General features: G+C 44.8%; 1 protein-coding gene across 4 annotated transcripts in view; it reads left to right on the top strand.

Annotated features, from left to right (window-relative positions):
- The window catches only part of LOC144148649 (pancreatic lipase-related protein 2-like), a 171,363-nt gene that overhangs the window by 43,767 nt on the left and 104,386 nt on the right, over window positions 1-23,210 (top strand). For 3 of the 4 annotated variants that reach the window (XM_077680163.1, XM_077680162.1, XM_077680161.1), the window contains 2 exons: window positions 6,697-6,831; window positions 18,549-18,698. In XM_077680163.1, coding sequence (XP_077536289.1) covers window positions 6,697-6,831; window positions 18,549-18,698 — 285 coding nt within the window. The remainder of the gene's footprint in view (window positions 1-6,696; window positions 6,832-18,548; window positions 18,699-23,210) is intronic. The other variant, XM_077680164.1, reaches the window with a different exon arrangement.

Consider the following 23,210-nt stretch of genomic DNA (forward strand, 5'->3'; position numbering starts at 1 on the left):
TCCGCTCCCCGCTAGCAGACGACGCTCGCTTTTCTAGCGCCACTCGCAACCGCAGCCCCGTGGTGGCGAGAGTCGCGGCCGGCCGCCTTCTCTCCACGGCCGCGGCGGGGAGATACGGAACTGAAACTAAAGCGTGGCAAACTGTCCGCATGGCGACGCAGTGAAACATCCCCCTCGCGAGTGGCACGATCAAATGCAGAGCATTTCCGGGGGCACACGACGTTAAGTAGTTTGCGTTACGTTAATGTTGTTGCACACTTGGCAACTGCTGACGACAGAGCGCTCGTCAGCAGTAAAATTGGCAGCCTCGGCGAACGTTGAGTCCGAGAGAGGGGAGAGAGTGTCCTTTAAACGTGCCTGGGAGCGCTATCGAATGTTGATCGCGCCAATAGCGAAACGTCTGAGCCGGGCATGTCGAGGCGAGTGATGCGGACAACTAAGGACGCCAAGAACGGGTGACATCGTGAGTTAAAGAAATGCTCTGCATTTAAAACAAAATTCACCATCTTCCCTGAGGGGAACCCTGAGCAGTATGCGAAGCAGCTATAGGGCCAACTCAAGTTCCCATTAGTTTTCAGTTTGATCGCTTCGTCGCGGGAGGAGAAGGGAAGGAGTGGGGCGCGTGCGCGCGTCGTTCATACCGCGGAGCTACAGTGGCGCCCCCAACTGAGTATGCAGCGGCTACTTTCGCGTCTCTTACCCTAAGCGTCTTCGCATTATCGTGCGCCGAGCCGCAGGTGTTGCCATTCGTTGCGCAATCCCAGAGAGGAGAGGAGCAACGAAGAGGAGAGGAGGAAATGCCGGAGAGGAGAGGAGCGTCGGAGAAGAGAGAACGAATGCCTTGCCAACTACTCAGGGTTCCCCTAGAGGAAGATGACGACGCTGGTTGAACGTCAAGCTATCTCGTGATGGATTCTTTGGTTGGTCAATGCCCAGGGGCATCCTGCCACAATCATCAGCAGCGGTGGCTGGCCAGGCATGCGCAGTAGAGGTGTGGACGCCGCAGAACGGTGCCCACACAACGATGGAGGGAACAGGCTCGACAATGCTGCTTCGCATCTGAAAGTTACACACTTGGTCTGTAGATCAATTATTTCACCGTTCTCCATCAAAAAGTCGATTCGGAGAGTTACGTGGCGGGAGCACTTGGGCAAAATGACGAACGCCGCTGGTTACATTGTGCCGTCTAATATGACGCGCGATGTGCGCGTTCCACTTGGCGTCACAAAGGTGCCTCCTATTTTGCGTATGTGTGGACCGTCCCATCTGGCAATAACTTGCTTCAGCTTAGGCGCAAATGGTCCGCTCATTAGGGAGTAGTGGGCTCCCGAATTTATGCGGGCGACTACATCAAAGGCGTAGATGTACACCTTGACGCCGGAGGCATACATCGTCGTGGTATGGCGGGGCCTCTTGAGGACGGGTTGGAACAGGCCGGCGTTGAAAATGAGCTGCGGTGTACGTCATTCCTTGTGGCTCACGGAGTGCCTCGTTTGGCGTAGAAGTACCCAGTGCCTGTTCAACGTACTCTCGGATGACGTCAGTCAGCGGTTGAGGTTGCAGCGTCCTTGAAAAAGCTTAGGAAGCTCCTCCCGTACCACTGCTCGGATGACCTCGCGCAATGTATTGAAGCTTTCAGTTGCGGCTCCGATGGTCTCCGAGAACAGCGCGTAGACAGTGAAGTCGTACTGCCTCGTTTTAATTTCTAGCGTCTTTTCCATAGCGTCAGCTTCAGACGCGAATTCGGCACCGTTTTAGGGATGTTGCCGGCAAGGCAAGCATAAAGTCCTTGCCTTACTTCTCGCATAAGAAATATCAGTTTCTTTTCTTCCGTGATTTCTGGGTCCGCACGGTGAAATAGTCGCTTCATTTCTTCAACGAAGATCACGGCTCCTTCGTTGGGGTGCTGCTTTGGACTTTCAAGCAAAAGCGCAGATTGCTCTTTTCTCACAACGGTATTCAAGGTCTTAAGAAACTCGCTTTTGAATTGAGTCTAGTCAGGAAGGGAGCTTCACTGGTTCACTGGTTTTTGAACCAACTACTAGCTGCATCTCTTAAGTAAAAGAAGACATGCAGGAAGGTTTTTTGTCGTTCCACCTGTTAACCATGCGCATGCGCTCCAGCTTCTCCAACCATTCTTAGCCGGCACTTTCTTTCTTTGTCATCTTCTTCCCAGGTTATACGCTCTATCCCCCCAGTTGGTTAAGCGGAGAAAAAAAGGCGGTTGAATAATGCTTGCCCCGTGTATGGTGTTAAAGTGCATACTCAATACGAGCCGTGGCAATATATATATATATATATATATATATATATATATATATATATATATATATATATATATATATATATATATATATATATATATATATATATATATATATATATAGTAAGGAATTGAGGGGGTCGTTGAGGAAATACAGAAACATAGGTCGGCAGTCTACAACGCCAAAGGAGGCATAGGGGTGTGGTTAGGCTCTATTTTTTACTACGGTTAATGAAGGTAAGATTTTTTTTAATATAAGGAAGAAAGAAAGAAAAACACGCGCCCAGAGTGGGGACCGAACCCACACCTTTCGATTAGATCTCGAATGCCTTACCAATTCGGCTATCTGGGCGACTCTGTTCTCCTTCACTTTCTGGGCTATTTATATTTACGAGAAGTGTATCTGACGCTCGAGGGTGGTAGCCAGCGCCACTCTGACTACACGGGGAGAAGGGGACCTTCTTTTCAAACCCCGGGGCGTTTGAAAAAAAAATCTTACCTTCATTAACCGTAGTAAAAAATAGAGCCTAACCACACCCCTATGCCTCCTTTGGCGTTGTAGACTGCCGACCTAGGTTTCTGTATATATATATATATATATATATATATATATATATATATATATATATATATATATAATATATAGTCGTGAAGTAGAGACCTTACTTCATTGAGGAATACGCACAAAAGTAAAAGTACGCTCTTCGGAAACTTTATTTCCCACGTTTCCTCCTGAGACAGGTCTTCTTCAGGAATGAAGTCTTTGGGAACAAATCTTAGGGACTCGTGGTTGGGCTGCGCACCGAAACACAAGCCAGGTGAAAAAGAAATACACCAACGACCACCCACACCATACAGAGCTTATTCTGCCTAAACCAAGCGATAAAGACACTCAAAACAATCAAATCAAACACAAAAAAGCCCATTGGGGAGCCCATTTGAGGCGTCCCTTTCCCCGCCTTCGCCTCCCTCTGTACACGACGTCGCGTCTTGTCGTGTGAAGTCAATGCGCGGCGCATTAACTCTTAGCACTCGGCCTGTCCCCCGCACGAGTGCAATCCTGGGCTTATTCCATGAAAATACGGCGGAGCGCGGCAATTTCTAAAAACATAAAAACGAGAAGCGAGGGGCGACAGTAGGTGTGTTAAGTGCCTCCAGCGCAACCAAAAATACAAAAGAAAAGAAAAGAAGGAAAAAAAATGGAAAAGAGAAGCAAAGCAAAACATGAGCGAAAAAACAGGAACGATGCGCACACCTCGTGAGCACTAGTATTTGGGATCACAATGTGAATACAAGACACCTCAGGCAGAGGCCTCAACCGACACCAAAATAAAATAGTTCTTAACACGCTCGGTTGAAATTGGAAGCTTCAACATTCGATTTCACAATTCCCAAGGATAAACTGCGTATGACATCCGGAGACACAAACCGGCAATCGGTACAACCTGGCTAATAATGGGCCGTGTTATGCTTGCTAAGCGCTTAGACAAGAAAATGAGAGAGAAAAATCAAAAATAGCGAGGGCGGGAAGGGAAGTGTTGGTAGTGGGTCGGAAGCGGACAAGACAATTATAGGGACCGCGCAATATAGCGGTAGGTTGTTGGCCTTTCAATGCACAACCTCCCATGGGAGTGACAGGTAGCTTGTGCACCTCAGACCGTGAAATACCCTGCGCGGAAAAGGCCGAGGCAAACTAAGGGCTTAATGTAGACATAGCAAAAGGACAACAAAAAGCAAGGTATCGTATGTCCCGGGGTCACAATGCCTCTATGGTCATGCAGCGCACGAATTACAGTCATCGTTCCAAGACTCTCATTAAGACCCCCTTCAGGGTATTATATTTATAGATTATGTATTGTTCTCGCTCTATAAAGCTAGAAAAACTGCTCTGTAGAAGTGGGACTGTAATTTCATCGATAGAGTGATTTTGCATCGCTAGGTGTCTGGACAAGGGAAGGTTTGGGAGTGGTTTGGTGTGATAGCGGTGATTGTTAGACCGCATTCGAAAAGGTTCAAGAGTGCGTCCTATTTAGCGCATATTACGTCCGCCCCACTCCAACAGGTAAACCAAATTGGACGACTCAAAATCAAATGAACCACGTACAGAATATTGGAAGTCTGAATGTGTGCTGATTTCCACTCTCGGGGTGCGCATGTGTTTGCATACAAAACAACTGTTTTTTCCACACGGCCGGCAGCCAAATTGCTGGGTGTGCCTGCCTTTGGCGTGCACAAGATAGTGCCCTGTGGTTTTTGCATGCCTGCATACTACACGCGGAGGATCCCTAAAAATTTGGAAGGTCGCTCGCTCTGCTGGATAATGTTGAATTGCTTTATGAAAATTTGATTCACGTTTGGGGGGCTACTAGTAAAAGCTAAGAATAAATTAGCGCGGGAATTATTCCCATCATTCACGTGTGACCCATGTAAGAGTGTGTTATGATTTAAACTTGCTGTCCTATATATGGCATCGTCAACAATTTACGGCGGGTAATCCTGTTTGACAAGGACGCCCCGCATTGGGCTGGCGTCGAACGAAAGTCTTCATCCCTGGGAGCAAATTCTTCAAAATCTATGTGCCTGGGAATAAGAGAAGACCGTCCTGCAATGAGGTGGGTGACAGCTGTCGAAGTGCAGGTACTGTTGGCGGTCCGTAGGTTTCCTGTACACACTCGTCTCCAGGGAACCCGCCCGAACATAAACATGATCGTCTAAGATACTAATTTCGGTGCGAGAGTACTCTTAGGTGAATGAAATATTAAAATGAACGGTGTTGAATTCTTCTATAAACGCAATAAGTCCTTCATCGCTGTCTGTCCAGATCATGAAAATGTCGTCAAGATCTCGCTTGTACAGTGCAGGTGAACTGTCTGAAGTAGAGAGGAATTTTGTTTCGATAATGTGCTTGAATATGGTGGCATATTTGGGTGCCATTTACGTTCCCATCGCAGTGCCACTTGTATGGAGGAAGTATTTGTTTTCAAATTCAAAACTGCTGAGATGTAATACGAGACTCTTTTTTACTTTGTGCGTATATCTGCTGCAACTAAGCACTCTACTTCACGACTTTTTCTACAATGTCTGCTGCATGCGCCTCTTTGAGATTAATCTGGAAATTACCTTCTCATGTCCCCACGTGCGACATCATTGAGGATTCGCAAACCAAATATTTACACAAGAACGCGGACCCATCTAGTCCTCATTCACTGGGGTTTATCACGCTACCCGTAGCCGGCATCCGCGACCTTGTGAACCTGCTGGACTTCGTGCCACGAGGTGACAGAACTCATCCTACACGTTGGGACAAAGGACGTAGCCAACACAAAAGGCCCAGTCGCCAAGAAGAGCTGGCGTTCGAACTTTCGTTCGAATGCAAGCCGAATGCAGGGCGTTCTCGTCAAACCGAATTACCCGACGGCACTTGTTGACGATGGCATAAATATGGCGGCAAGTATAAATCGTAACACAATGCCACAGGGATCACACGTGAATGAGGGGAATAATTCCAATGCTAATTTAGTCATAACTTTGACTCGTAGCCCGCATAACAAGAATCAATTTAAAAAAAAAAACACTTCAACAATCTACAACCGAGCGAACGACTTTCCAGAATTTTCAGTGATCCTCCGCGTGTAGTATACAGGCACTCAGAAAGCATAGGCAACTATCTTGTCGACGCCAAAGACAGGCACGCCCAGCAATTAGGCTGCCGGCCGTGTGGCAAAAAAGATGTTTGGTATGCAAACACATGCAGACCGCGAGAGTGGCAATCAGCACACATTCAGACTTCCGGTATTCTGTACGCGGTTCATTTGATTGTGACTCGTCCAATTTGGTTTACCTATTGGAGTGTGGCGGATGTAATACGCAGTACAGAGGACAGACTGATGAACCTTTTCGAATGCGGTTTAACAATCACCGCTATTGCACCAAAGCACTCCCAAAACTTCCCTTGTCCAGACACCCAGCGATGCAAAATCACTGTTTTGGTGACATGAAAGTTATACTTCTAAAGAGCCGTTTTTCTACCTGTAGGGTGCGAGAACAATGTGAGTCGTACTTGTTCTATAAATTTAATGCCCTGAATGGGGTCTTAATGAGAGTCCTGGAACGTTGACTGTAATTGGTACCCTGCATGACCATTGAGGCATTGTGACCCCGGGATAAACGAGACCTTGTCATTTTGTTGTCATTTTGCTATGCTTACATTAAGCCCATCGTTAGCATCGGCCTTTCCCGCGCAAGGTATTGCACGGTCTGAGGTACACATGTAGCCTGTTGCTCCCAGTGCGAGGTTGTGCATTTAAACGCCAACAACCTACCGCTATGTTCCGCGGTCACTATACTTGTCTCGTTAGCTTCTGACGCATTACCAACATTTCTCTTCCCGCCCCCGCTAGTATTGATTTTTCTCCCCCATTTTCTTATCTCAGCGCTTAGCAAGCATACCACGCCTCATTATTAGCCAGGCTCTACCCATTGCCTGTTTATGCCACCAGATGTCATACACAGTTTATCCTTTGGAAATGGGAAATCGAACGTTGAAGCTTCCAAGTTCACCCGAGCGTGTAAGAAGTATTTTATTTTGGTTTCGGTTGAGGCTTCTGCCTCGGGTGTCTTGTATTCACATTGTGATCCCAAATAGTAGTGATGACGAGGTGTGCGCATCCTTCCTGTCTTTTCGCTCATTTTTTGCTTTGCTTCCCTTTTTCATTTTTTCCTTCTTTTTCTTTTCTTTTCTTTTCTGTTTTGGTTGCCCCGGACGCACGGCACACACTGACTGTCGCCTTTCTTTTTGTTTGCATGTTTTTTACAAATTGCCGCGCTCCGCTCTATTTTCCTGAAATACGCCCAGGGTTCCACGCGTGCGGGCGACCGGCCGAGTGCTAACAGTTAATACCGCGTGCATAGACCTCACGCGACACGACGCGACGCCGTGAAGAGAGGGAGGCGAAGGCGGGGAAGGGGACGTTTCAAATGGGCTCCACGTTGGCTTTTGTAGGACCCCCCAAAATCGCGGAAGCTGCCTGGTCTCCAAATACAGAAAAGGGCCCCGCTTGCATTCATGACCTTGCCGCTGGAGACGGTCGGTAGTTAATCCTTCTTACCGGCGACCCGCATGTAAACTCACTGCTTGTGGCGGCATGTGCTTTGTAGTTTTCCCCTCTTGGAGACAGCGGATGTTTTGGGGCCTTTTGCCACCAATGAACTTGTGTCATTTTTTGTCATCCCAACAACACTCGCGCTCATGCAATATGTTCCTCCACACCCTTCCCCTTTTTTGTTTGATTTGTTTGTTTTGGCGGTCTCTTTTGCTTGCCTTTAGCAGAATAAGCTCGGTATAGTGTGTGTGGTCGTTTGTGTGTTTGTTTCCCATGTGGCTTGGGTGCCCGGGCGCCGCCCCCAACTCTGAATCTCTACGATTTGTTCCCAAAGCTTTCATTCCTAAAGAAGACCTCTCTCAGGTCGAAACTTTGGAAATAAAGTCTCCGAAAAGCGTACGTTTACTGTGTGCGTTCATTTTTCGGCTTGTGCTAATTGTCCAGCACACGCGCGTGTCGGTTAGGCAATCAGTACACTAGAAAAGTCATCGAGGCATTCCACATTACAAAAAGGAACGAGTTCTGCATTAGCGAGCATTCGATAGCACTGCATACAAAAAATTCTTAGTGTTGTATTGGGCCATGTGTTCATCAATTAAAGATAGGTGTGACCATCTTGCGTTGCGTCTAGATGTTCGGGTCTGTGGTTTCGGGTGTAGTACTTAGTTTTTTAAGCGGTTTCAATAAAATTGTTTTAAGTTGAACGTCGTCATGTCGTAGTCTTATTTCTCTCGTGTTTGTATAAGTGCGCTTTAGTTCAAGTTGCTTATCCAAATCAAACCACAGCCCGGGTTCTGAAAAATCTTGGAGATCGCATTTACAGTGAAATATCACTTCGTTACGCATCTTCTATTATGCTAGTTGAGTTATGAGGTGGTTTTTTATAAGATCTCTGGCATCTCTTTTCTTCTGAATGAGACTTCTCTTTGTGGTTTTCCATGCTATGGGGACCTTAAAATACTTTCGCTACTGGAGAAAAGAACGTTTCGAAGTACAATGTCTCCTCCATCCTTCTTAGGGTATACGGATACACAGTCGGCACCAGCAAATGATTTACCATTTTATGCCCTTCACCCTCTCCTCTCCTTCTTAAGAAGTTACGGGACAATTATAAGATAAACGTGTAGGCCCCCTCTTTTTACCGAGGCTACCGCCACAAATATAAAGGTGCGTGTAGAATCTTTCCGCGAGTTTAATAATCTTATCTATATTGTGAGGAATGTTACCTTGTTTGTCTCGGAATACGTACATTCCGTGTTTAGCGAAACCTAGTTTCTTGTTTATTTCAGGATATCGCCTGAAAGCCTTGTTTTCTTCATAATTGCAATTTTTTGCGGACGACTTTAATTACTTCTGTAATCAACTGCGAACGCCCACCCCTTCTACCCCCCCCCCCAGTTCACCTTCATTAAAACTTGCACGAAGTGTTAAATTTCCCTAGTTTTCAGAGATAGCTTACCTTTTTCAATTCTTCATGTGGCTTCTCCTACACATGCGTCTGACTGTGATTGTCGTGGTAGGTTGTCTTTAGCAATGTGTGTTTTTTTTTTTGCGGACGAGTAAACACTTAATTCGCGTCCGCAGCGCTCAAATGCGCGGATATGTTAAAAGTAATTAGTTTAAAATCCTTCATCCTTTCTCAAGCTCACTCCCTGTTAGGCTTTCCTTTTTATCGCGGGTTTTATATTGTCCTTCGCGAACTGATATCATTTTTCACACAAATGCTCTATAATTGCTGCTCCAAACCTTCCGTGCTATCCAACACCCCGATTATCATGCAAAATGAAGTCAATTTTCTTTCTTTGTCGCTCATTTCGCTCTTTTCTATTTCGATCCCGTTTTTTGTTTGCCAAAGAATATGTACTTTAGCCTCAGGATATTTCCCTCTGGAAATTCAACTAGTGCATCGACTCGACTTTTCCAACGGCCAAGTCGAAGTTCCCCCAAACAGTTCTTCTATTTTATGTTCATATACTTTTTGATAAGCCTCGCATAACAATCGTGAACGGCTTTATTTGTTGCGTTCTTCCTTGTTGATTTGATGTCCTCGCACAAACTCTATGGCAAACTATTGCTGGCTGGCTGTTTTGTGCATAGGATTGCCCTATTTTAATAGGGGATGAATGCTGAAAGTTGAAGGATGAATGCTGAAGGATTCGTCGGCATTCCAGCTGTTCCTTTATTTACCAAAAAAAGCCTCATACGTGCTCATTCTACTATTGAGGCGCTCGGAGGCACAAAATGTGTCTTGTACTCCAATCCATGCAGCCGTTTCCGGCTCTTGTAACCGGAATTAGACCGGTTCTATCAAACGTAACTTCTGAGAGCTCCTGTATTAGTAGGACTAAGCTCCAGTCGCTAGAAAGAGATCACGGATTTGACGATCTTAAATTAAATTTACAAAGGCGCACTGTGTGGAATGAGAGATCCTTTACACAATCTGCTTGTTTCCCTTCCATGAACGCCTGAGAGGTAGGGTAGTGCAAATTGTTCAGGGCTGGGTGTCGAGAGTTGTGTCGGACAGTCATAGGAAGATGACGGGATTACCTACCAAACAAGGGCGCCCGGATTATTGTCGAGTTCATCCTGTAATTTTTCCAAAGATGTTTCCGACCATGGTTGTCATTATCGAGTTTAGACGCTTAGGTATTCCTAATTATGTGTACTTCCGGAGCGGGCAGTACTTCATGCCTGCCGATATTCGGGGAGCCTGAAAAAGAGAACCTTATGAAAGTGAAACACAGTGCTTATTCTGCTTGCACCGGGACGGCGTCACGTGAAAAAATCTGGACGCATTGGCATTGATATTTTCAAATAACTGCAAACTTGCTTTCGTGCCGTGCTCCATTGCGAAAGCTGCAGTTGTCAGCATGGCCGGCCACTCCGTGATTTGATCGCGGCAGCATATGCGCCTCCCATTTTCGCCTTGCTTGTGTGGCTTCGTTTTTAGTGTGGGTATCAAATGCGTCGGTTATTAGGCCTACTTACAAGACCCTATACGTTTTGTAATGGTATGGTATTCGTCTTTGGGGCCCGCTATGCTTTTATCGAATAGAAAGCCCTCTCTTAGTCTCTTCTGTCCCCTAGACCATGGTAACATGAAACGTGTCGATTTGTCAGAACTGTAAAGGCTTCACCTAATATCGTAACCTTACTAAGACCTATGACATCCCATTTATTGCCCTTAAATTACTTGAACAGCACATCTTGACTCGCCCCTGTAGATAAGTTGTAGTTTTAGGCATTGCCAGGGTTGGATTCCAATGGCGGCCGGTCCTGATCTAGTAATTCATATCGCCATCTGCAGAAAACAGGTCTGACCGCCACCTTGGCCACTTGGTTCGCAGCCGTTGGCTACTTATGGTTGTGGGTTAATTGGCCCAATCATAGGAGGTTTTGGTCATTAAGTAAAGACACGGTGCACTATAACAATGGCAGGCTTTAATGCAGAAGCAGGGAAGAACAGGCTGTAGACAGAGTGTTTGGAACTATGGTCTGGCTAGTTGTAATAACAGAGTGGACTATTTATTCGAGTTCCGAGAACATAATAATGTGCCCCTGATGAATAACTTCTTCTGAAATAGGGGCGACAGAAATCGTCGTGGGGGAGACCAAATCGGGAGCATGAAAATAAAGTACACGTCAAACTTCGCGGTGACACTTCCGTCGTGCAGTATGTGAAAGTGCGGGGAAGGTGAGGTAAAGTGACGACACAAAGGTATGACCTCGACTCAGAGCTGATTTCAAGACAGACCCTAACATGGTAGTACGAAAGAAGCCGATCCATGAGCTAACATTGAGACGGAACGTTGACGAATTGATGATCGCGCCGCACAAAAGATATTTAGCCCTCATCGAGGAAGGAGATTTTACGACAAAGAAGCGAGTGAATACCTTACAAGCATTATCACAGAGTGCACATCAGAAGTGCCGGGTAAAATCGCTGGACAGAGAACTGGTAAACGCTCGGAGGAAACGAAATATTTATTTAAGAAACTGTCAAGTATGACATTGTCCACTCAAGCTGGCAGAACGAAAGTAGAGGAGCTTTCCAAGTTAATAAAGAAGCCAGAAACAGCTGACCCACGGAAGTATAATACGGAGAGGATTGAACATGCTGTAAACAACGAAGGCACCCTGAAAGCAGTGAAGACGCGTATAGGACTGGTGGAACATCAGACTTACGCACCAAAAGACAAGCAAGGCAACTTTATAACAAACAGGGGTAAAATAGTTATAGTAGCCAAAGCGTTCTATAGAGACCTGTTCAGCAGCCGCGAAATCCTGGATAATACCCAACGAAGAAGTAGTTCAGAGGAGGAAGGCATCCCACCATTAATAGAAACAGAAGTAAGGAAATCTTCAAAAGAAGACAAGTGAGCAAAGAAGCTAGTCAGGACAAGCTAACAGCATACCTGTTGAAAGATGGCGTGTAAATTGTACTAGAACACTCACAAAGGTGTATACGCAATGCCTAATGACCCAAGTAAACCGGAAGTATGGTAGAACGTGATAATCATCGTAATATATAAGGAAGGTGACATTAAGGACAAAAATTACAGGACTATCACCTTACTGTCAGTCGTGTACAACGTACTTAGCAAAGTAATCACTAACCTAATGTCTTCACCCTTAGATTTGAGTCAATTTAATGAAAAGGCGAAGTTTCGTAAAGGCTATTCTACGAAAAACCTCTTTCCCATGATCATCCAGGTGATAGACGAATGCTCGGAGTACACTAAACACCTGTATAGTCTGCGTGGATTACAAGAAAGCATTTGTCTCAGCCGAAATCTCAGCAATCATGCAGGGGTTTCGGAATCAGGGCCTAGACGAGCATTGGGCAAGAACTCTAAAGCATTTCTACAACGTGCTGACTGCTACCATAGCCCTCCATAAGGAGTGCAGTAAAATACCTCTCCGGAAGGGGGTGCGACAAGCAGACACAATCTCTCCAGAGTTATTCACAGCATGTTTTAAAACAGGTATTCCGGACATTCCATTGCGAACAGGTGGGTGTAATGGCTAATGGAGAATACCTCCGCAGTCCTGATTTACTGATGTCGTTGCTTTGCTATGAAACTCGAAGGACGATTGCAACAGATGATTACATCACTGGACAGCTGGAGTAGAATCGTGGGCCTGAAAATTATTACGCAGTGAACAAAAGGAAACTAAACTTCGACGAAAGCTTAAAGGAGCCATGAAGACAAAATACAAGTTGGGTTTAACAGAAAGACTGCTTAGTCCCGATAACAATGATACCAATATCATCGCTATCTTCGACAAATAACGGAGATATTAAAGAAAACGTGTGAAGCCGTGGCGACCCCCTAGCCAATTTCCCGCAACTTTTGTATGACGTCACGGAACCTTGTTTGTGCGATTGGCGGCCGCCTAACTGACCTGTCGCGACGACACATGACTGGACGTCTGTAATGGGGCCTCTAGTTCCAGTTGACCGGATCACTTTAATGCTAATGTGCAGTTAACGCACTGAAAATTATGTTTTATTGTTGGCCCGTGTGACGTCATTCTTGCTCATAACACGTCACTGTGGCGCAAAATTTGAAAGTTTCTTAATACTTATTGCTTTCTTTTCGTTAGAAAAACATCTTTTGTGGCTCTAATGGAGCTGAGTGAGATACTGAATCCTAGTTTTTTTTAAAATAAACGAAGTTGTATTTTCTCTTCATGGCTCCTTTAGTAAAACGATGCTGGGACAGCACACGGATTCGTGTGCCTGTAAATTAATATGCGGAGAACTAAAGGAAACTAAAGTAGGATGAAAGCTTACGTAAACGATGCTGGGACAGCACACGGGTTTGAGAAAGGGGGCGAGCCCTTTTGGTGACGAACACATTTTCTTAGGCCATGTAGTGACCCCCGATCCGAACGACAAGGAAGAAATAATCTGAGGGATAAGAGTGTGGTGGAATGCATTCGGCAGGCATTCCCAGGTAATAAATTGCAACCCACTGTTGTGTCTGAAGGGGAGAGTGTAAAGCTGCTAAATCTTAGCGGTACTTACCTTGGCACATTAACTTCAGACGCTTACTAAAAACGGTATAGCCTAAATTGATGACAGGTCAGAGAGCAATGAAACGGAATATGACTGGTGTATTATTAAGGGACAAGAAGAGAGCGGAGTGGTTCGGGGAAAGAACGCGTGTTAATTACATATTACTAGAAATTAAGAAGAAGAAATGGACGTGAGCAGTGCATGTAATGGGAAGGCAATATGACCGTTGGTCATAAAAGGTAACCGAGTAGAACCCGAGTGAAGGGAAGCGGGGATCAAGGAGTTTGCGTGGATCAATTGGTCGCAGTTAGCACTGGATGGGAATAATTGTAAATTATTGGGAGAGGTCCTCGCACCGCAGTGGGCGTAGATAGGATGGTCATGGTGATCATAATGATGAAGAAGATTCAACGAGATTGAACGCTGGAGTAAGCAGTGCGGGCGAGCTAAAAAGCGGTGCCACGAGCTGGGTTAGCGAACAAACAAAGCCGACTTCAGGAGCGCGGCGTGGATAGCACCTTAACCTAATAATTAGAATGAGAGTAACAAGCAAACGTGGCTTCTTACACTTTATGTCAGAGTGGTGTGCCTTCATGCTAGGTAATAATGCGTATGCAATGGCGTAGCTTCTAGAGCTTACTGAAATTCGGGCGCGCTAGCCTGTGGATTTTTCAAAAAAAAAAAACTCCGAATGAAAGGGGGTGTCGAACGCTCTTTGTCGTTGCATTAAAAAAACAATGAGAAAACAAAAAAGTCTGCCACGGACGAAGGCTACGTGTTGCGCAGAAGAGGGGGACTCACGAAAACGGTGGAATATTGCAGAGGGAAAGGGAAACAACTTTACTCGAATGTTGGAATGGTACCAGGAAACAAAACTAATCCCCCCGTATACCGTTTAACGAAGACGATGATGGAAATGCAGGGCAGCCTTACGCACGACGAAGATACGGCGACGCCGTACAGTCACTGCAATCTTAGTGACAACCGAAGTTGAAGTTCAAATAATCAAGGTGTAGACTGCTTCTTAGACAAAGTTTCAACTGAGGCTAAAAAAGAATCCCTGACATGGAAGCTTAGCGCCATCCCCCTTCCCATCATCGGATTTGAATCGGGCGTTATTATCTTTACTGCATTAGCCAACGAAAGTTCAAATTCCTAACAGCTCCGACAGTGTTGGAATTCGGACAGACGTCGGCTTCATTACGGAATCATATAGGTCATTTCGGAAAAGACCACGTTTGGAACTTTTATTCTTGATTCATTATCATCATAGTCTTTGTAATCATGTTCTCTCCTACTGTGTAATATGAGCTTTTCTGCAGTGCGTCAGGGTGTACACACATGTTTTTTATGCCAACGTTTTATTTTATTTGCGATTTTCTATCGGATATTCGACATATAATTACCACACCGCCCTCTGCGAGAACAAGAAACCTTTTTAAAGATGAGTCAGCCTTCTTTTAGTCTCTAAAATATGGAACGAATGAATATCACTTAAACATTCAAGCTTAATATCATCTGATAACAAATCCCACGCATAAAAGCCGCTTCTGTTTCTGAGTGAATGATGTTTGAATTACGTGAACTGGCACAAAATAGAAATTATCTTTTGCCATTCTTGTCTAAAATATTCGACAAATTAAAACTTTTTTCGTGTTTTAAACTATATGGTTTTTAGAGTGTAATGAAAGCAGAAAAGTTTGCTGGCCCAATGAATTGTCTATGGCGAGAAATTCTCGTTCTGCAGAGTCCTGACTATAAAATTTCGGCATTAAATAATAAAAAAATGTGTCATAGGTACGGCTAACCTTCGCGGGCGGGCACAACTTCAGTTGCCAAATAAGCTAAATTTACAATTTTTTATTGTTGTTTGAAACATCAGAAAGGAAGACGTGGACATTAGCAGCTGACTCCTAGAAAATCTATCATCGTCGTTGTAGAGTTCCATCAGCCATAAAAGATTCGCTCACGTCGCGTGGTCCTCGCCTCGGTTCATCAACCAAATTATGCCGTCACCAGGATAGAAGGACTACACAGCTGAAGAACGAAGTATGTGGTCCGCCATCAATAATGACGTGAGTGACCAGGCTGCGATGGCACTGGACTGCTGCTGTTGATCATTGACCGCAAGCGTTCGCGAAGAAAGCCCAACGAAATGAGGACGCGCCAAACGTGTACCTTATCCCATGGCCTCAACAACGTTTACCGATTCTTGGCGGACGCCTCGCGAAAATCACTGAAAGTCAACGAGAACGGCTTCAAGCAGTGAAAGTCGACGACAGCGGCTTCGACCTTCCACCGACCGTGATCGGTCCCACGTAGACATTACCGTAGTTGAGAATGGTCCTGCAAGCCCTTTGCCACAGACGAAGCCTAGTCCGAAAGAACGTAATGACACTGATTGACGACATCAAAACTTAGATGAGCACCGAGACGCCATCAATCTGTAAGGTGATTTTCTTGAAGCAAAGCCTACTGAAGACGCATGATATTCTGAAGAAGCTTGACAGCGATATTGAAGAACTTGTTGATTTGTATAATTTAACTGGAGACAATAAAACCACATATAAATTCGAAGATTCTGTCCTGTTAATTAAATTTAAATTACACAGATTGTTTCCAGAGCTGTAAAACCATACCCACGACGAAATTGCAGCAACAGCACCAGACAGACATACACGTATCTCAAAAAACGACTCCGCAATGCAGACTAGGGAATCTCTCAACAGGAATAGTGATTTGGGGTTACTTTTTAATGATCGTGATAAGCCACATGTCACTCATAGAGCTGCTTCCTTTAAGTGAGGAATTTGAAAGAGCCTCACCCACAGTGCACACTTCGAACGATGAAATGGCTCTAGTAACTCCAATAAACATGAGTTGTGGTCAGAGCTACGACAACGCGGTGGAGACACATGAAGCGTCATCGGATTCGCGTGGTTTTTATGGCACGAAAACATGTTCTGTGCTCAACGAACAACTTCATGAAGTACAACAAGCACCACCACAGGCAAACAAATGATTCCTTTAGAACACTCGACAGCTCGGCCAAACCTCACACTCATGGACGGAGCCTTTAGACGCATGTGGCCATCGCGAAACTTGGGGTTTGGAGAATATTGGGTTGGTTAATGCAAAATGTGATGATTTCAAGTTCCCGAAGTCGGAACGAAGACTGAGAAAACGGAAACTTCATCAGCCATACGATCAGCACGTACAATCACCTTAAACACGTCTCCACCAAAAAGATATTCAAGTGCGGACTCATCGAAAAAACAAGGAGAGCAAAGGTGTCTTTAAGAAAGACGATCGTTACACACACAGAACGACGCAGCCGGTTTGTGACTTCTTACACTATACAACCGATCCGCGGCACACGCCACACGAAGCTTGCATGAGCACTACTATATCTTTACCTAGTGCCGACGATGGTCCAGATTCCCCGCCTAAACTGGCCTGGCTCCCCAGGGCGAATGTGGCATAGACACCTCAAGCATCGATGGAAGCAGTCGACTGGACTATCATGGAGTGGCCAAACACGACAGACATGACATGGATTGTGAAAACAATGAACTGATTACGTGACCTTGGACAAAAGTGTTAAATGAGGAATTCTTGATGACAACTGGAAACTGCAATATTTCATGTCATGCTCAGTACCTTTCGCCATTTATCGCGTCTCCGGGAGGATATTGGAAATATCAGAAAGGAAGAACAGGTGGCCATTACCAGCTGCCTCCTAAATGTGCTATCATCGTCATACTAGAGGTTAAACCGCCATAAAAGATTCGCTCACGTCCCGCAGTCCTCGCCTCGGTTCTTCAACAAATGTAAGAGAAACCAAAGGTATTCGCCATGTGAAGATGTATTTTCTATTGAGACCCATGCAGTTTCTAATTTGTAGAACACCTTTTTTTTTGCAAAACTTGGTGACACCTTAATTTCTGTGTGAGCTCTTGGCTTCCACAATACCACTTGAATGCTTTCATTATAAGCAGGCTTCCCTGATATTTTGCCTGAAGGCCATATTAAAAATATATCACGAGTCAAAACCACTTTTTAATTTTTCAGGCTGTCTCTAGCTGGAGCGAACCGCAAGGCAACAACCCATTGCCAAAAACCAAATACAGTTAAAGCTGGTTAATTTCAACTCGGTTAATTCGAACCGACGCACTGGTACCAGCACAACCCAGTACATTTTGATCGGGAGAACTCCGGATAATTTGAACACGCCAGTATCCAAAATGGTTAATTCGTACGCACTGCAGTCCCCTGGTTTCTGTCGCTCCTGAAGGAAAAAGTCATGCAAGACTAATTACAATGTGTTGCAAATCGAAACCAAATCAAATTTACTGGAGATAACCAACAATGAAACAACCAATAGCAATCGCGTAGCGTGCGCGCTACACGGCTCCGACACCTTATTTCGCTTCCCCCGCCAGCGCCCCGCCGCCGGCGCCCGTGCTGTGGCGCATGCCATTGCAGGTTTTTTTTTTTTGACGCGATCGCTGATCTAGGCCTGGAATCACGGGGTATGCGCTACAAGCGTGTAGTAGCGCCTAATTTGCGCTAACGAGTTCTGGGGGGGGGGTTGGTTGAGGGGGGGGGGGTTCTGTGTGTTCTCTCCGAGTAGAGAGGCGCGATGTCTGTTCATCCTAGCGTCCATTCGATAATTCGAGCTCTGCCTAATTCGAACAATTTTGGTTCCCCTCGAGTTCGAATTAACCAGCTTTTATGTATTAGGTATAAACATAGCGGAAAATGTGAGAGGTAAGTACTGAAATATTGCCCACTTTAAGAGCAAACATAGCATTATAAAGCAATAAAACGGCGTTACTTACGAAGCAAAAAATACCCGGATGTTTTGTTAACGACAACACGAGGCTTACAGTAATATTTTACTTTCTGTCTATTGCTTGCTACTACGTGTATCTAGACGGTTGCCTAATTACGTATGTTGTATCGTTTGTCTCGTTCATTTACAAAATGAATTTGCCGCTTTATGGCATGCTGACGATCATAGGCAACGGAGAAATATTGATATGTTAGGTTGTGCTTAGAATCTGTGAATAACGCGTGTAAAGCATTTTCCAAATCTGTTGAAAAATCTGTCTGCTTGATACGTCAGTAAATAATTTAACTTCAAAAATGACATTTTCAGGTATTGGGAACCAATATAATGCATGAATTACCAAATCTTGGACAGAACTTGCAGAACATTAATTGGACCAGGGTTCAAGGTGACACTTCAAAGAAAGCACCATCCTTGACCCAGATTGTCGATAAATTCGGAAACTCAATGTTGGAACAGGTAAGAGCAATGGTTTTTCTCGTCCTAAGAAAAAATAGGTGACTGTCGCTAACATTTTTTGCGTACAAATAATGTTACGAAAGCAGAAGTATCACTTCTCGTATTCTCGCAGCGCTTCTCTTGTCTTGACAGGATTCTGTTGAAAGCTTAAATTAAACCAATTCTTTTTGTCATGTGACCAATAGTCCATACCGCCGTATGAGTACGAGTTGTCAATTACCCATTTCCTATAACATAAAAACAAGCTCACGCAATCAGATAAAGTGCAACTCTTGTTAATAGCATCAACAACAAGTACAGAAGTTTTGCAACTCTAAAAAACTGACTGCTTGTAAATGTGGCAGTATTCGCACTTTTGGTATCCCTTTACAGTTTTTAGCGCCTTACGTCGTGAGGATCAACACGCATTTATAGGAGCGCTGGTTCGTGCATCCGAAGTTCAGATAACTCGGTAGCATACTGCGATAAAATGCCCCATGGTTCACCCTAAACAAAAAGACAGGTTTAAGTTACGTGCAACGCCATTTGTTCACCAGTAGGTGCTTTTAGATGTGTATATGTCGGACAGTTATGTTCTTCTGCATCTAATATCACACTTCTAAGTTTTACAAGTGATGCTGATAAATCGACTCCGAAACAACAATTATAATGAAGAGGTCACATCTTCCTCTTTCTGGTTGCCTGTCTCAGCAGAGTCGGAGAAGATCTCATGATGATACCTTCTGTGGGCAAGGTATTAGGAAGCCCTTTATGAGGATTACAAAAATATTGCTCCCAAAATCTAACTTGTTCAAACTGTTACTATTCCATGCCTGAGAAAATTATGCAAACAGTTACGGGTCTGAATACTTAGCAGCTGTAATTTTTTTTTAAAGCGAAGCTTTCTATCCTTGACAACCAATGGTTTTGTCGTGGTATGCGCCACAAGAAACTCCAAACGAGGCTAGAGAGGGGGAGGGTGCTTTTCACTGAGGGAGCACAGTGTACATGGCGCAGCAATTGACCGATATTACCTAACGTGCCTCGCACGCCTGAGCCTGCTCAACTCGGCAGGAGCGTCAGCGGGACGCATTTCGTAGGCTTGGTCACCTGCTTTAACGACTGTTTTTTTGGCCTGTTTTGGAGCAGCCTCGCATCAATTGCACGCTTCCTTCGCACGGCTTGATTAAACTACGATTGGTTTGCTGGAAGGGAAGCAATATGTAGAGACCACATAGAGACATCTCGCCGCTAGAGAAACGCTACCTTTGTCGCACTGCTTGCAAAGAATGGGACTCCGTTTTCTGAAATAGCAAACACCAATTCGGTTGTGTTACTACAATTGATACAAAAGGCAAAAGGAGCACATTAAAATGATATATAGCGACTATAAAAGTTCCCTCAGATTTCTCGCAGTTCTAAATGCTAAAAAACCATCTAGTTTAAATCGGTATAAATGGAAATCACTAAGTTCAGATGCCGAATTTTTTCGGTATCTGCTCCCGTGTCGCGCAGTGGTGTAGCCCCTACACAGAACATCAGGATGGCTAGGTTCTGCTATCACATCCTTCTAAAAACGCCGCTCTCTGTTTTATTTCGGTGGACGCATGACCAGGCTACAGTAGAGACGCAAGCCGCTCTAGCCTGGCCATTGCCGACGCGTCTGCTGCGTTCGGGATACCGCCCTCGCAAATTCCAGGGAACATCTATCAGTATCTCTGGTTTCGCTCTTTGTAATGCCACGATTGTAATTGAAGAGACGTCGCATGGGAAACTGTTGTGGGTGTCGTTTTAAGCTTTGCGTTACATCCACCTTTGCAGCGTAGATTGGAGCCAATTTTTTTAAATGCAAATGGCGATAACATTTCAAGCCGAATGGACACAGAAAGCGTGCGATGAACAGTATTCACCCCGTTTCTGATTTGTTAGCGCTAAGTTCTGTTTCAAACACTTTGGTGGAAGTAGCCCACCAGCAAGTTTTGTTAAGACAACTGGTACTGCTAAGCATTTCTGTCAACATGGATTACACTTCTGGAAAGTGCACCTTGCGTTCTCTAACAAAAACCGATTTTGGCAAGAGACTGCGTATATAAACTTAGAGATGATGTTTTAGGAGTCACGTGAGTAATAAAGACTTGGTCGACAAAAACAACCTATCCAAGTTTCTTGCATGTTGATAGCAGCCTTTTCTGTGGTATCCAGGGGATCCCCAAATAATTATAATGCCGTCGTTTATGTCAGATATTTATCGCAACTGGGATCAGGCGTAGTGACGGCACAACATGTGATAGTAAACATAAGTGTGAAACGAGCTTCGGGGGTGCGGTTACCTTTTGTGAAGAAAAAACCGAAAGCAGAGCGACACTGCCACCCACAGCAATGACAGAGCGAGTCTGCTCACGTTGTCCTATCAAGAGAGTCGTCTCGCACATGTGATGAGCGCACAACATCTACAAATATGTATTGGAGCAAAGGTGAGTCATTACCTTTCTTAAGACACAAGAAACAACCCAACAAGGGAACCCAATTTCTCTACCATTTAAAGGTTGGTAAAAACACCCTATATTGCTGTGACGCATACTTCAATAAAACAGGTCTTCGTGGTTTAAATTGCGAGCAATAGAAAGCGCTCACAATATTTTGACATGCTGGTATTGCCAGTATGCTTACTTCTATTAATTGTATTGATAGAATTTGTTGGTACTTGTGTACTGCATTTTATTTGTGCACACGGTATAATATTAGTTATGAACTTTCGATATGAACCATGGGTACAACGACCGACGAGCTAACAACAAAGGCTCTTGACTGCAACAAAGTGCGACCAACTACATTGTGAAGGGGTCAATACGGTAAAGAAAGAACACCTAAAATGCATGTCAGTAATGATTGTCCAGCATTCCAGGGTTAATGCTAAACAACCCATTCTAAGAATGACATGATGCGTTTTAATAAATGTTAGTCATGTTTTTACTGGAACCACTTTTATTGTATTCCATGTAATATATTTTCTTGTCAAGTCCTCCTAAGAAGTAGCAACTGTTTATTGTATTGCGGACTTCTCATATTTGCTTTTATAGCAGGGTGAAAGACTGAAGGAACTAGTAGACTTACCCGGTTTGTCTCGGCTGTAGACACCAACGCAGTTCTGTAGCATTGTTAAATGGTTGAGTAGTAACTTACACGGGCGAAGGGAGGTAGTTTGTTCAAGGGAATGGTACCATCGACCTTTCGAGTAGTGTGAACTTCGGTATTTTTATTTGGGTTGAACCCAGGCAGCACAGGACCGTTCGGCCGAGCTCAAGCCGGGGTATTTTGGCCGGTGATTTTCTGTCCGGCCTTTTTCCGGCAGCCGTGTTCAGCCCGTGTCCAAAGGTGGGCCTTTTGGCCGTACACGGCCGTACTCCCATGGCTGCCGAACGGCCAGTGTCCGCCGGCCAGTCGACCGGCTTACATTCATACGGCCAGATTCCAGCTGTAGGGCTCCGGCCATTCCAAAGCCACCCATGTGTGGCCGAAGTACGTTAACCTGAAGACAGCCGAGATGCGGTCGTCGTACTCCAGCCGTACTAAAGCTTCCGGAAGTTCGGCCTTGCTACGGACATTGGAGTTCAGCCACAGTGAGTTAACGGTACTGAGGCCGGTGGACGACCACTGCATGGAGCGCAAACAGATGACTCATTTTCGGGGTGCAGCAACACAAACCAACCATTATGGTCCACTGCACCCCCATCAACCTGAGCCCGCACGCTACCACGAGCCGTCCAGCCTTCAGTGCATCCTTGCTTAATTATCAGCGTCAGTTGACAGCAAAATTTATTTAATAAACAGTGCTCACATATCGCCGTTCCTTTAATTGGTGTCGCTGTTTTACTGTTGGATACAGAGAATATTCATTGCCTTGCAGAACTGGAATAGATGTATTGTCCAGGTCCTGATATCTTCCCGGGGGGCGGATAACCTGATAGAAACGGGGATGGAGGAACGGGGGGGGGGGGGGGGGGGGTTGCGGGAGAGTGGAAGGCGCATACTTTAGTGGGTTAAATTTCACAAAGATAGATTGCACCGCTTTCAGCCAATTTCTTTCAGGACAACATTCCTGAACACTTTCATGCTATTCCTAAAAAAAACTATTTTTACAACAGTTGCTTGACCAGTTTTATTGTATATTAAACAGGCGCGAATGCCTTTAAGAAGCGTTTTGGTACTACACAAATCACTAAGGAGCATTAAATATAATTTCCTTAATACAAAGGGTACGTCCAGTTTTTTTTCCATTTTTCTTGCAAAGAAATTTTCTGCTCGATCAACTTTTGTGAAGATCTTTCACAGTGCTCATCCTAGGCGAGATCAAAGAGGTGCTTTCATTTTCAATGTATTTTTATGTTGCTTTCATTAGTTACGTGCACACCCCTTAATAGTCCAAAATGACCTCATTGTTTTCTAATGTCGTACTACGATAAAAAAATGGCAGCATCTCCATTCCGTGGATGATGGCGAGGGTGTGGAGTGCGGGGATTCGAAATTACATCA

Source organism: Haemaphysalis longicornis, unplaced genomic scaffold (assembly GCF_048455015.1).
Source record: "Haemaphysalis longicornis isolate Haplotype H1 unplaced genomic scaffold, Haemaphysalis longicornis Haplotype H1 scaffold_8, whole genome shotgun sequence".
Lineage (NCBI taxonomy): Eukaryota > Metazoa > Arthropoda > Arachnida > Ixodida > Ixodidae > Haemaphysalis > Haemaphysalis longicornis.